Source organism: Panicum virgatum, chromosome 8N, assembly GCF_016808335.1.
Source record: "Panicum virgatum strain AP13 chromosome 8N, P.virgatum_v5, whole genome shotgun sequence".
NCBI classification, from domain to species: Eukaryota; Viridiplantae; Streptophyta; class Magnoliopsida; order Poales; family Poaceae; genus Panicum; species Panicum virgatum.
The window spans coordinates 12,796,469-12,812,092 of record NC_053152.1 but is presented as its reverse complement, the minus strand read 5'-3'; the positions used below and the strand labels follow the sequence as shown (position 1 = coordinate 12,812,092).

The 15,624-nt window shown below is 43.9% G+C and overlaps 2 protein-coding genes and 1 pseudogene across 2 annotated transcripts; 1 reads left to right on the top strand and 2 right to left on the bottom strand.

The window, feature by feature from the left end:
• The first annotated feature begins 964 nt into the window (after window positions 1–964).
• LOC120684797 lies at window positions 965–1,614 on the top strand (annotated as a pseudogene).
• Window positions 1,615–2,273: 659 nt separating this feature from the next.
• On the bottom strand, window positions 2,274–3,181 carry LOC120684796. Its single transcript, XM_039966668.1, has 2 exons — window positions 3,079–3,181; window positions 2,274–2,873 (listed from the first exon to the last, which is right to left on the bottom strand). Exons 1-2 carry the CDS (start codon window positions 3,179–3,181, stop codon window positions 2,539–2,541), a joined length of 438 nt encoding a protein of 145 aa, XP_039822602.1. The 3' UTR covers window positions 2,274–2,538.
• A 5,909-nt stretch (window positions 3,182–9,090) lies between these two features.
• Window positions 9,091–9,890, bottom strand: LOC120686588. Its single transcript, XM_039968798.1, has one exon. The coding sequence runs from the start codon at window positions 9,857–9,859 to the stop codon at window positions 9,386–9,388; it is 474 nt and encodes a 157-aa protein (XP_039824732.1). The 5' UTR covers window positions 9,860–9,890; the 3' UTR covers window positions 9,091–9,385.
• Between the last annotated feature and the right edge of the window lie 5,734 nt (window positions 9,891–15,624).

Sequence of the window (15,624 nt, the reverse complement as noted above, 5' to 3'; positions counted from 1 at the left end):
GATCACTCCTAATGTGTCTTGTGTTGTCTCGGTTATCAAAGAGGATCTACAATAGTGGGTTTTTGCTGGGGCTCGAGGAGTGTCACACGTCCTCACCCTAAGAAATCAGGTGGCATAGGTGCTTGTCATTGGTACCTGTTGGTCAGATCTCACCCCTCGTGTGTGTTTTTGTAATAGTTCTTAAGGGTTCTGTTTTGGATGGGGTACATACCCAGTTTGTACCATTTGGGGTTCTCCCCCCTTCTTCCTTCTTAATTTATTGATGCGCAGCTCTCCTGTGCTTTCGAAAAAAAGGAAGAATAATCATCATTTTCGCCACGGATCGGATCATGTAAAACAAACTCCAAACAGCCGAGCATATGCTCCTTCTGATCTGCCAGATCCCAGACGAGGCGGCATTTTCATTCACTGCACCCGTAACACCCGAATACCCGGTCTCGCGAAGCTTAGAGCAACTCCACCAGGGTGACTAAATGGGCTTTCATCTCCATATTTGCTCGGTGGGTGCAAAAATTTGATCTCCAGTAGGGGGGCAAATGGGCTGCCATTTTGGTAGACCTTCCAAATTTCTCCCCCCACCCCCCTAATTTGGTGGCCCTCTATTTGAGCTGCCAACTATGGGCCCCATCGATTTCTTTTTTTTTTCATTTCCTCCCGATCCCCAACGCCCCCCGCAGCCGCCCCGCCGAGATCTCTGCCTCGCCACCGCCGCCCAGCCCCCGCCGACGCCACGCTGCCGGCCCTAGCCGCCGCACGACCCTACCGGCCGAGGTGCTGCCGCACCCTTCTATCATCCTGCCTCATCCACTTCGGCCTCCCCGCACCCTGTTCCACGGAAGGAGCCACCTTTCTCCTCTTCGCTGCCCTGCCTCCATCCTCCCCCATCGGAGCCTTGGCAGCCATAAGCTGACCGTCAGAGCTGACGGGACGCGGACGAGACGCGGGCACCAGAGCGGACGGGCGGATGAGAGCAGCTGCGCCGCCCGCGCCGCGGCGGCCAGGCAGGGCGGCGGAGGTGACAGAGCTGGAGCTGCGCATCCAGCTGCTGGGCGGCGGTGGCGGCGGCTACAACATCAACGACAACCGGACCTTCTGGCGGAGATCCTGGCGCGCCTGGACGGGTACTCGCTGGCGGCGGCCGCCTGCGTGTGCCGCCTGTGGGCTGCCGTGGCGCGCCGCGACGCCGTCTGGGAGGTGTTCTGCCTCCGCCACGTTGTCGGCCCCACGCCGCCAGCCGGCCCCGCCACGCATGCCGTCGTCGCCGCGCTCGGCTAGTACCGCCGCCTCTACCGCCTGTGCCTGGGCCCGGCGCTGGACTGGCTCGGCCGCGCGGGGGGCGGCGCGCTGGCGCAGGCCCAGGCGCCGTGCGCGCACCACCTGTCGCTCTCCCTCTCGCTCTCGCTTTTCACCATCGACTGCTATGAGTGCCTCGAAGTCGGCGGCGGGGGCGCCAGCGCGGTCGTCGGGAGGCAGCTGCCGCCACCGCCATCTTCGCTGCTGTTTCTGTGCGTCACACCTGGCGGGGAGGTCGGCGGGCTGTACAGGGCTACTTCAAGGTTAGGAGCCTGGTGGAGGCGGCCAGGCGCGGGCGTGGACGGAGCGGCGGCGGCATGAGCGGGGTCAAGGCTGCGCTGCTCACTATTGGCGTCGATGTGGTGGCCGGCGCGGCCGCGTTCGAGGCGTATAGGGTGTGGGGCAGGAGGCGGCGGGCCGCCACAGACACGAGGAGGCAGCTGGGCGCCGTCGACGACGGGCTCTCGCCAGGGCCGTACAAGAACCTCGGGTCCTTCAGCTCCTTCGAGCTCACCAGTTCCTTCCGGAGTTAGCCAGGTCTGGGATGCATCAGCTGTCCAATAGACCGTGTGGCCGCCGGGATCTCCCCGTCGTGAAGCGGCAAGGCGCAGTGCCGGCCAGGCGCATTGGCGAGAACCGCGGCTATCAGAGAGCGGAGAACCGGAGAATGACAGGTGGGGCTCAGCTGTTAGGTTAAAAAATAGAAGCATGTTTACTCAGCCCTGCTAGAGTGGATGCTCATGTTTGGGTGAGCAAAATTTAGAAATGGGCTTCTAAATGAACATTTGCTGATCCAAATTTAACAGCCCTACTGGAATTGCTCTTAGAGAATAATGGAGTCCAAGAATTGAGATGGTGAAGTAAACATCACATTCAAGCAAGAAAACGCAAGGAACGATCATCATCAGGCAACATCAAGACACTGGGCCAGCCAACAAGTCAACCCATCCATGGCATGAAACCCAAACCGAATGAGCTAGTTTGCAGGCTTGCAGCACTGAAGATCAGTTCGAGAAGTCAACTCATCCATGGCATCAAACCGAAAACGAACTGTTCGAATCCAAGAACCGATCCAATCTCTCTGATCGTTTGTTCTCATGTTCCGTACATCATCATTCAAGAAACAATCCAACGATATGATATGGTACATCCACGACTGGCAGCAGCGATTACAGTGATCGAGCGGCGACGCGGTGCAAGCCAAAGAAGAGGGCACGATGAGGAGGAGGCATCACGGCACGGGGTTCAGGACGCCGCGACGGAGGCGTCTCCAGCGCCGGCGCCGGCGCAGTCGAAGCCGCAGCGGCAGCGCGGGCTCTGGGCGAACTTGCGGAGCGGGAACGACGCGGCGAGCGGGCCAACGTGGAAGCTGAGCTGGTCGCCGGCGCGGTCCACCTCGTCGATGCCGAGCCACAGGAAGAGCACCTTCACGCTGACGCCCTGCAGGCCGCGGATGGACCCCGCGCGCGCCGTCCCGGCGATGCGGCTCTCGTACCGGAGCAGGTACCGGCCGCCGACGCGGAACTCGCAGCCGCCGCCCTGGAAGAAGACCTCGAAGGAGCCGTCGGGGTCAGGGTTTTTAATTCCGGTATGAAAAAAAAATCGGCCATCACCGATATAGGCGAAATATCGGGAATATCGGGATTTTTTATTTTTATTTTTATTTTTTATTTTTTATATTTATTTTTTAAAATTATTTTTTAGTGAAACAAATATTCAAAAAATCAATTTCGGCCGGTAAAAAAAATATCGGACCCACCGATAAAACCGAAATATCGGGTATACCGCGAAATTTCGAGCGATATTGTGAACCCTGGTCGGGGTGGAGCACGTACCGCCGCACGCCCTGCGGGAGGATGCCCCGCGAGAACTTGTAACGCTCCAGCATCTCATACACCGTCAAGTTGCCCGCGGCGGCGGCAGCGGAGACGGTGGCGGCGATCGCGGCGGCCGTGAGGAAGAGGAGGAGGCCGACTAGGTGGTGGTTCTTGGTCATGGCTAGTGCTGCTTCTTGGTCTCTTGGCTGGTGTGGTGTGAGAATGGTAGATGATGGATGGATGGCTAGCTTGGTTGACTTCTCTGTTCTTCTTGGAGTGCAGATTTATTGTGTTGAGTTGTGTGTAGCAACTAACAATAGCTCATCTAGTCATCTCTACTCTAGAATGCTGTTGGGTTTCAAAAATTAGAGGATGTGTACTTTTCTGCAGTTGTTTAGTGACAATGCTTGAGTTATGATTAGCAAGGATGTTACATTTTGGAGTTGCTTGTATGTGTGTGCAATGTATATGAATATTCTTTCAGTGGCAGTTGACTTTGGAATTATGAAATTCTGAGTTATCTGTGTCAGCTCATTCTGGACTACTGACGGTTACGTATACACCACCAAGGACACATAGTTTATTTGATTCTTTGTCCCTTACCATCTAACCTTTTCATAAAGAAATAAAAAAAAACCCTTACGCTTCGCATTAGTTTAGGCTCTGATGGAAATGGAGAAATCACAGCAGTTTAAATGCCGCCAGAGTAATGCTTAGAAGTTAGAAGTAAACGCAACGCTCTTGCTGTGCAGAGAAAACGATCAAATGACTGCCACAGATTACCAGGAGCACAGTGAGTGTAAAGTTAGCAGTTCTCAGTTAGACCTGTGTACATATTGTGCTCTCTTTAGATGGGCCTGCAGAGATGAACATTTCCCAGATCACTTTATTGGGGCCGTTTTTGGATTTGTAAATGGGCGCCCAGCATTCAGCCCAGTCAGTTTTTTTTTTAGGAACATTCAGCCCAGTCAGTTTTGCACCGTCCTAGCTCTTTGCAAGCAACTGATTTATATACGATTTTACACTTAACAAATGGTCTACTGAGAAGAGCAAGAAACCAGCGAAACTATCCAATTTGATAAACGAATCATACAAAATAACGACATACAAAAAGTAAGCAATAGCTTCTTAGGCGATCATAGTACAATAGTAAACTATTTGATATATTTACTAAGAGTTTGCTTTTAATTGCTTGAGTTAATTTCCTGATGTTTTTGTTTGGGTGTCTGACTTGGAGTGTGTGGTTCAAGGAACGATCTGGCTTTTAATACTGTTGTAATACACTCGCCTGAAACAGGTTTGTTTCGTTTGATTTTTTTGTGTGCAGAACTGGGTTACAAAGACTGAAGCAAAAACTCCTGTCGCTGTAATCTGAAAGAAGGCTTGCGAGGAGGAATGGTGTGGAGTTGTTCTTCCTGGAACGCTAAAACTTGTCTAGTCTTTGCTTAGGAGTCTTTTTCTGGAGCTTCGTCCGCCTCCGTTCTTAAGTTTTTGCTCTTCCTAGAGCGAGGTTCTAGTCTTCTAGAGGGCTGTAGGTTTGCCTCAGCCTGTGCTGGCTTGGTGTTGGCTAGGAAAGCTTCTTTGGAAAGTTTCTCTGTGCCTTTGACCTGTAAAGCTGGTATCCCCAGCGGATCGTTTTTATGCTTTCAGTAAAGCAGAGCCCAAGAGGGTCTTTGGTCTAAAAAATTGATCGAGTAAATGTCTTACGCTCTAGCATTCCCATAAATTCTTACATAGGGCATGGTCTTTTCATTTATCTGAGCCCTCGCACAGTTAGTCGATTTTGATTCACATTCTTAACAAAATTCCCTGTGATTTTCTTGTCTTAAACTCTATCTCGAAAGCATCATATGAAAAACAAGAGACAACAAGTTGGGGAAGAGGAAAAAAGAGCAAGTAAATATTTTCAGGAATAAAACGACTCGATTTATGTGTCGCCATGTATGTGGTTTTGTAGACATGACAAGGCAACCATCCTTGCAATATTATTTAAAAGAAATAACGAGTACATCAAATGCCAACCAAATTGTCGAATAATCAATGTCAACATTTAACAGAAATATTATTGATGGCAACCAAAGCCTCAGGTGTCACACTTGGGGCTTTTGGCAAAATTACCAATGGGGAATGACTTCGATATCCGGCCAGCAAAGAAGTTGAGCTGGTCGTCGGTGCGAGTGACCCGTGTGATGCCAATCCATAGCAACATCATGTCCACCTTCACTCCCTCCAAACCACGGATCGACTGGGCCTGGATGTTCCCGGCCGGCAATGCGGCTACTGTATTTGATTTGCATATTGGCGGCATGGATGTTGCAGTCCCCCGGGAGGTACACCTCGAAGGAGCCATTTGGGCGAAGGACATACCCGGTTACACCTTCTGGGAGGATACCGCGGGTCAAATTGTATTGCTCCAGCATCTCATATGCTGTCGGTGTTGATGAGTTTGCTGGCGGAGGTGCAGCCATCGGTGGCGCTGCTGCCGGCGGGGTTGCTAGCGGTGGTGTCAAGGAGGTACCTGAGGCAATGGATGGAGAGGCCACAATTGTGGAAAAAAAAAGAAGGGACGGAAGGAGGTGGAGATTGTGCTTGGCCATAGTTGGTGCTTGGGACACAAGGAGATAGACTAGCAAGGGGAGGGCCCCTCTTTATAAAGATATATTTTATAGTGATCAAAGATTCACAGGTACACTTAGAAATTGAGGAATATAGCACTAATTAATTATGTGTCTTTCGGCTATCATAATGACATATGGGGTCACTCTGAATCATGCGTGCGGAAACTTGGTAGCAATCCAAAGCACTCAAATTTTAATAAAATGTTCTGAAATATCTCCTAAGACTCACTTGATAGATAAAATTGATGTGACATTTAAACATTACCAAATTAGAGTCACATGGGATCAAAGTATTTTGCAGACAGCTAATAATCGTCAAAAATAGAGGCGTATTTCGAAAAACATATATAGTACTTATTAACTACATGCCAAAAGTTAGAGTTTTATACTTGATCTATGTGGTTTGGTTACTCTATATATTTATTATTGCTGGTAGTGCCTTATACCCAATCTCATGTGCAGCACAACATAATATTGAGACGATTTTATAGGCAAACCCTACAATGGTTTATATTTTAAGTTGTATCCTTGTAATTTCATTGTTCATTAAAGTGTGACTAGAATAAAGGAATGTTTTGAGGAGTATGGCAAGAACAACTCTACAATTGTGAAAGTTGTCTTATAGTCCCGAATGTTGCTCCAAGAAACTGGCATCTCTCTCTCTCTCTCTCTCTCTCTCTCTCTCTCTCTCTCTCTACGAATAGGACCAAGAGAGATTCAAGTATTGTAGAATAACTTTAATATACTAGGCCAACGTAATACACACTATATATCTATGTGTCCATAATATTTTATATATGTATCCGTTTGAGATACAATTGACCTATGTACCTCGCTCCCTTGTTTCTTTTGAAAAGAAAGGACTTTCAAGTTCAATGACTTGTTTCTTTTTCCATTTTTTGGGGATCACAACAAGATTTTTTTTCATTCCTGAAGCGCTAGACTGCTTTATCCATAGAAACCTTGTTTGGATCATGTAAATGAACATATAGTTCCTCCGGTTTTAGATATGTGTCATTTACGAAAAATCTAATTATTCATTTTGCACTAAGGCCCTATTTAGCGCTTTTACCATCTTTAGCTTCATCTACTTTTCACCAAATGATGCACTTAGCACAAACCTTTTGTACAAACCTAAGCAAAATAAACTGGAAACTGAGTAAAGATAGTTTTTCTAGCTTCACCAGCTTTCAAGAGGCTCCCTCGCTCCCAAACGGCAGGGAAAAATTTACCGGTGAAAAAAAAACGAGAAAACAGATAATCGCATTAATCGATGGTCACCGGGTTGATAAAAATTCTTGGTAATTTTTAATCCATACTCACCCATTACCTCATAGGCTACATGCTTTCTCATTTCTAAGCATTGTGATGTCTTGTTTTCCATATTGGATTGATTATTTTACGTACAATTTGAGGGAATTTTTTGCCAATATTTTTTTGAGAAATCCGATAAATGGGTTTATCGGCAACCTCCTATTTTTTTTCCTTAGTTAACACTGCCAAATGGCCCCTGTTAGATTTTTTAAATATTAAATGGAGCAATTTCTAGATTTGAATTGCTTTCCATACCTTATTAAAAGTTATATAAAAATGCCATGTGGTTGGTGAGGGTGAGTTGGTCTTTTAGGTCGAGTATATATTTAGTTTCCCTCTTGTATGGTTTAGTTGAGTAGTACTTAAAATATTCCCTCTGTTCTCTAATTGATGCCTTTTAGGTCAGAATGCAGTCAAATTTTAGAAACTTTGACCAGATGCACACAAAATTATTACTTCTTATGACATGATTAAATGTTTTAGTAGATTTACCGTGAAAATGAATCATTATGTTGTAAAATAAACTTTCAATAATAGATTTAGGTCAATCATTCCCTAGAGAGTTGTAAAACCCAAGCAATTCTCTTGCATGTTGCCGGCATAATTGAGTCACACAAGAAATGAAACTACATGGTATGACTGCATCTGCATAGCTTGTTTAGTTGATTGTTCTCGGAGTGTGGACTTATCAAACTGAGTGTTGTAATGAGTACTCCAGTGAAGTGACACTGGGTTTGCAATAATTGTTGGGCGGGTGTGTAGAATATTTAAACGAGACTGTGGGTGTGTTTAGTTGGTGAAAAAGTTTGGGTTTTGATACTGTAGCATATTTCGTTGTTATTTGACAAATAATATCCACTTATGAACTAATTATGCTTAAAAGATTCATCTCGTGGTAATCAATAAGACTGTGTAATTAATTATTTTTTCAACTGCATTTAATGTCTCATGCATGTGTCCGAACATTTGATGTGACGGGTACTATAGAAAAAAAATTTTGGAACTAAACACCCCCTGTATGAAAGGAGTTTATGGATTTGAATTTTTGGAATTGCTCGTGCGGGTGAGTGTTGATTTTCTTCCTTTAAAGTAGTTGTCTGTGACAGCTGATAGTGGACTGATGTGGACACCACAGATCAACATTTCATTTGTGTTTTTTAAATGTTGTTGATGCGCACATACATTTTTTTTAGGGAATGTTGATGCACATATGTGTTGAATTGTTTAGAGTTTATTAGTTGAGAGCGTGGCCAGCCAGAAGCAGGAGTACTTTACAAGATGGACTTTAGCATTATTGGGCTTTACATTTACATGGGCCCACATATATAGATGAGACTATGTCGGCCTTCTAGATCGCTTTACTCGATGCATAAGGTTGCCTTACTGTTTACTGGCACTTACTTTAAACATTTGATCAGTTGGTGGTGGTGATGGTAAGTTCTCCTTGGTTATTCGGATTGATCTCTGTGTATACGTGAATGTATTGTGGTCTGGATCTTCTTTGTGTAGCGTTAATTAAATCCATAAGAACTATTATACTGATTAATACCTGATATGAAATAGCCATATTTGAAAATTTATATTTGCATGCTTAATAAATCAGCGCGTACTGTGTAGTAGTACTTTTGTTTATTGTGGATCCTTGCAACGGATACTAAGCATCTCCAAGAGCTCTTGTATCTACGAATAGCTAAAATTCTGATATAGCTATTATTTAAACGAAATAGTTAGCGAAAAAGGGATGAAATCCAACAGCTTCTCCAAAATCCAAAAAGAGATGGCTAGCGCTCAGCGCTAGTCAAAGATGTCCAGCGGCACCCTTTGGATAGAAAACGAGGATAGAAGATGAGGTAGATAGAGTTTCTGTTGGATAGGAGTTTTTTTTGTCTTTCTTTTTTTTTACCTAACTCACCCAAGATACAAAAACTCTTGAAGATGCTCTTTAACACGGGATGTGCTGAACACAAGCTAAAATATCCTACTATAACTCGGTAAGGTATTAAAATGACAATGCCCACAGGCCACAACAAGCTGGACCTCATCAGTCATCACTAGAGAAGCGATCACCTCTTTTCCATACATATTGATATCATTCAATACGAAATGAAGATGCAAAAACCCACAAAAAAAAAGAAATGAAGATGCAAATAAAGAGTTGCGAAAAGGGGAGAGAAAACCAATTAGAGGTTGGTTACAAATAAGACGACCTCGATGATTTTTAACCTCGTCCTAGGACTCTTCCTAACCACTATCTGTAACCAATCCTAGGAAGATTACATAACAAAGACACACGCAGATTAATGCTTTTTGCCTGCCTGTCTCTGCTACCGACAAATAAAAGCCTCAGCTGCACTGTGGGCTGTGAGCAAATGTGTCGACGGGGAACGACTTGGACACCGGGCCGGCGGAGAACCGGAGCCGGTCGCCGTCGCGGTCGACCTCCGTGACGCCGACCCACGCCAGGAGCACCTTCACCTTCACCCCCTCGACGCCGGTGATCGCCATGGGCTGGATGCTGCCGGCGACGCGGCTGCTGTACCGGACGCGCATGCTGCCGGCTCGGAAGCTGCAGTCCCCCGGCAGGTACACCTCGAAGGAGCCGTCCGGCCGGAGGACGTACCCCGTCACGCCCTCCGGCAGGATGCCCTGCGTGAAGTTGTAGCGCTCCAGCATCTCGTAGGCCGTCGGCTGCGGCGGCTCCGGCGGGGGAGCCGGCGGGGTGGTGGTGTCGTCGGGAGAGGCGGCCACGGCGAGAGTGGCGAGGCAGAGAGCAATGGTCACGGCGAGGAGGGGGAGATGGTGCCTGCTGGCGGCCATGGTTGGTGGCTTGGTGCTTGATTTGTGGTTGTGATATACTGATATACTCTGAGTATATCTTTGTGCAAGTTTGTGTATATAAAGACGCGTTGCAGGTTGGGTGAAAATGTAGCCAGCCTACAACCAGAAGTACGCTCACTGACAAGTGACAACTAATAAACTCAGAGTTACATATGAATATGAATGTACAGCCTGGAATACTTTTGTATTTTCTGTCATTCAAAAATAAGCAGACATAAGCTTATTAATTGGTAAGTAAAATCAAAGTTATATATGAATTTAAATGTACTGGCTGGAATATTTCTGGTACTATCTATTTATATGTTGACAAATTCCATGAATAAATTCTAGGAAAAAATTCAATTTACTCCCTTCAAGTATAGCTAAAAATTGAATAACCCCTAAACTATAACTTGGCTAAATTTAACCCCTAAACTATGTCATTTAGCTCATTTTATCCCATATACAATTTGTCTTTTTTGTTTCTCCATACACAAGCTGTATTTAATTTCAAATTTTGCAGGATAACAGTGGACATCACAATGCATATAAAAAGTTATTGTCATTTTTCATCATTATTTTTATATAATTTTGAGTAAAAAATATTGATAAATATTCTAACCTATGATGTATTATTATTAAAGTTAATTAATTTACTATTAAATATGCTAACCTATCAAAATATTGATAAAAAATATGATGTATTTTTTCTAACATGTGTTATAATGTGTACTATCATTATCTTGTAAAGTTTCAACTTAAAACTTCATCTATGCATAGAGAAATAAAAATATAAATTGTATTAGGGGATCATTTGAATCAAAGGGCATAGTTTGAGGGGTAAAATGAACCAAACGATAGTTTAGGATCCGGACTTTGGCTGTAGTTGAGGGCAATACTTTTGTGACCATTGAATTACAATCCAACAGTTTTGATTCATCCCTCTATGATATGAAAGGTGAAACAAAATTGGAACATTTTATTTCACTACTTCAACTTTTTTTTCTTAGACCAGAACACTACTAATCTGGCATTATATTCTTGTAGAAAATCTCATACCCCTGATTTTGTAAGAACATTTTGTTTCTTCCTGGAATATTTTATTTCACCGCTGAAGGCTCCAACATTACAAATCTAAAATTAGAGTCGTGTATGAACGCAGTTATATTGTGAGATTAGAGGTGCACAAGTACGACAATGCAATTTATAACTATAGACCAAAGTCCAGATCAGCCTGATCTTTGGAATTTAACTTCTATATAAAGTAGCATATAAATGCAGTTATATATATTGCGAGAATAGAGGTGCAGAAGTAATATATATGACAATGCAATTTAAAACTATAGACCCAAAGTCCAGATCAGCCTGATGTGTGGAATTTGACTTCTATGTTTATTAAATGAATTTGACTTGTGGAATTTGACTTCTATGTTTATTAAATGAATTTGACTTCTGTGTTTATTAAATGAATATGACCAAAGGGTCCAACATTACATAAAACGTGTTTTCTTCTGTTTTTTTTCCATTCATATATTTGACCAATATCACATTAGATCTTCATATTTATTGTACATTATGGCATAGTTATTCAATAAGATACCCTAGCATTTTATATTTGCTTTAGTGACCTATACTCGCTCGTGGGAATTTACCACAAGATACTTACAGTTTTGTTGAGTACGCCTAAATACTGACCATATAGACCCGTAAGTGGTGTAATAATGCATTTGCCTAATAAAATTAAAAAAGATGGACTTATTTATTTTGTTTTTCCTTTCTCTTATTTCATTCAATGTTCTATTCCAACCAATATTATATTGTCACATCCCAAAATTTCAATTTTTGGTTGTGAATATTTATATCTGTTTTATTGCTTACTTACGCTCACAGTTTCACCGTTTTAGCTCCGTTTAGTTCGTTCCTGTAACCTTACCTTTGTTATAGCGTAAGCTATCATGTTGCACCGTAGTTGTACCATAGTTTCTGTTTCATAATTAAATTTAGAATTAGTTTGATTAATGTCTATTTGAACTAGCTTTTCAAATTAAAAGCAACTTAGAGCTCTGCACTGGTTTTCATAATCAATGTTTAGTTTGATTAATGCCAACATAAATGTTTCTTTCATATAACTTTTTCAATTCAAACGACAATTTATAAAACTTTACGCTAGTTTCTATCGCATATGTTTTATTTGCTAGTTAAATTGTTAATTGGTTTAATTTATACTGAAACTTAATAAATAAAATTGGATGTTTCTTTCGAATATCCTTTACATGTGTTTTCATTATTAAAATAAATCCATCTTATAGTTTTTTTCTGTTATAATATAAATCTTTTCTACCAGGATTGCGATCTTGCGGTTGGGGATTGGAATTGAGGGACCGAGGGGGTGCACAGGTGCTTGGCTTGCCGGTCAGACCGGCTCATTAGCTGCTAGAAAATAGGAGTTTGGGAGCCCATTATCTTGTGTAATATTTGATTTTTTGATTCATAAAGGAAAACTGAATACCTTCAATTCAAAGTAGACCCGCCCTTAGCTATTCTACCACAAGAACATCCCTAGTGTTATCGTCCTTAGGGTGTTATCATGTTACCAACTTTAATTACATCTAAATCTATACATCAAAAATTTATCCAAAAATATAAATGGATAGAGCACACCAGCATCTACCATCATGCACAAGTGCAAGTTTCTCCTTTTTTTTCCTCTTGCACAAATTTTTGTTAAACATCAGACATTGCATGATGGTACATGTTTGTGTACTCTATCCATTCATATTTTAAGATAACTTTTTTAGATAATGGAAAACATTCGGCTTTAAACCTCTTCATAGAAGGGGTTTCAGTCTAAAGTTATTACATCGCATACAAAATTTAAAACACATAATGGTCCATCATTATTGACCAATGCGTAAAATAAACGGCCATCCATAGGATGCGAAGAACTCCATGAATCTTGACTCTAGACCCTGGTATACTTTGACAATCTCATCCTTTTCTGTCATCAGTGTACTGCAACAGAGCCTAAAACCAGAACCAATGCGTCCCTCTAAAAAGAACATGCAAAAAAGTTTTTGGTTTGCATTTGCCAAACACAGTTTCATTCCTTGTGAGCCATATTGCCCAACACAAAGAAGCAGCCCCTGTCAATAACATTAAATTGTGATTATGATTACCATATTTAGACCAACCATTAAACAAATTAGAGGTACTTTATGGTGGTGAAATCCCAAACACAATATATACGGCACGCCATAAAATTTTGGAATAATGACATTCGAAAAACAAATGTTGGATGGTTTCTGGTTTACTACAAAAACAAGTTTTGCTTATTTTCGAATTTCTCTTAACTAAATTGTCTTTTGTTAAGATCATTCCCCTTTTAACATACCACATGAAAATCTTTATTTTGAGAGGAATCTTCATACGCCAAATTTCTTGTGTAACTTTAATGTTGTTATTGACTAGGTGCTTATACATGATACGTTCTTATTCTACTACTTTTAAGTTTGCAGTGCCCGTAGCCAACTGTGGTCTAGTTTGACGGCGACCATAATGGCCACTCCAATCCTCAGCTCGTGTCCTCATAAGATGATATAAACGGATTGAACACCGCCCTCAACGAGTTAACACAAACGAATAACGTCACATAAAGTGAAATTATTTTATTAATTAAGCTACACCGAGTGCCTGAATCCAAAGATTTTTTTTAACAACTGAACCCAAAGTTTCTGCCACAAGCAACATAATAAAATGAAGCGCTCTAATAAGTTTGTAGCTTACATTTCTCGCTGATACGCAGGGACGGATTTAGGGTCTGTTTGGGAGCACTCTACTCCACCAAAAACAACTCCACTCTATGAAAAAAATGTCTAAACATACCATGGTGCTCCACTTCACTCCACCAAAAACAGCTCCACTCCACTTTTTTTGTGGAGCTCCTCAATAGGTGCTCCACCAATTCTTGGAGCCGGTGGAGTTGAGTAAATTTACCCACCATACCACTGGTTACACAGATAATGGTCCATTCTTTCATCTTTTTCATCCCACTGATGCTCCCATAGCCCGCCACTACCGCCGGCCGCCTCCGCCGCCACCGCCACCGCCGGCCGCCACCACTGCCGCAGGTCGGTCCCGCAGGCCGTTACCGCTCCCGCTACTACTCACGCTGGTGGCCATCCTGCCGCTCCCGCCACTACAGACTGGTCCCGCAGGCCACTGCCGCTCCGGCCGGCCGCCTCCGCCGCCACCGCTTCCACCAGCCGCCGCCGCTTCCGCGGGCCACCGCCGCAGGCCACTCCCGCGGACCGGTTCCGCAGTCCGCCGCCCCTCCGGCCGACCACCGCCACAGCTCCTGCAAGTCGACACCGGACGACGAGTAAGGGGATGGGTAGGCGGCGTGCCTTTCACATAGGTAGAAGTGATCTCTGACCAGTGGGCTCCGTATGGAAGTGACCTGATGAAATATGGGGCGAGTTGGGCTAGTACCTTGCTCGCTGGGCCTGCAGGGTGGAGTTGGGCTTGGTTTGTACTCTGGGCTGGCCTGCTACAGCTGGTGGAGTGGAGCCATATCGGCCGCGTCAACGCGAGCGCACGACCGTATCGGCCCACCTCTGGCCTGCTTTACGTTCACGGCCCACCAACTTCATTGTCAGCTATCTCTTTTGGAAACTTGACCACTCACGCGCGAGCACGGGGCGCACGACCCCGCCATCCCTTGTCTGGCTTCTGCAGCCCAGTAAATCCTATATGCCAGATCCTTTGATCTGCCTTGCGCCTAGGGGTGGAATCGAGCCGAGCCTCGACTTTTTTCGAGCTTTCTTCGAAATCAATATATTCGTATTTATTATAGTCTCCCGTGTTGTTTGATATGCAACTTCAAATCGAGCATAACGAGCCGAGCCGAGCCGAGCCTGCCAAAATTGACTTTTGTTCCAAATCAACTAATCTTTATTTTAAAAAAAGAACGAATGTAATCGGAGCAATTTTGAAACGAGCCACCGAGCCAGCTTAACGAGCTTTTTTTTTCCAGCCCTACTTGTGCCTATTGCCCAACAACTCCATGTGCCCCTATACACTGCTGTTATTGTATCTTATGCTCTCTTGTTCCCTCTTTTTTAAATAAAGTTTGTCTATTAAAAATATTTTATCTTTCTCGTATGAACTCTATTTTGAGTACCGATTGCACCATCGTATTCTGCGTGGGAGACAAACAAAACTAGATCCCACTTACATATATTTTGAAGACGTTTATAATAGTAGCAATTTATGTATAAATTGAGCTTCGCATTTATAGAAGAAGTTGCTATGATATACATGTATAAGTTGTTATGGTATGCACATATAAGTTGCTAGTATGTATATATGTAACGATCCGGCCCGGGATAACGACTAAGATCTACTCTGCACGTTAAGTAAACCACACCTGCTAAATAACCGGAGTTATTTACCTTCCCGAGACCGCCCTTTTAAGCTGGTTCGCTTGCCCTTCCGTTACCAGAACGGGATTTTTTTCGCGTGCTACAGTAGAGCTACAGTACGCGCTACAGCACCCGAAACCGGTCCGGCCCAACAGTGACCCATAGGCTGGGTTGTTACAATATAGTATCAACTTATGAATATAGCCACGGTCTAGCGCCTAAATACACCCCCCACACAGCGCGCAACCTCCCTCAAGCAGCCCTTCATTTCTTTATGGCATTCCGCTTCGAGACGCATCTCGCATCCGTAATCGGTCTTGACTTGAACCAGACTTGCTCATGTGG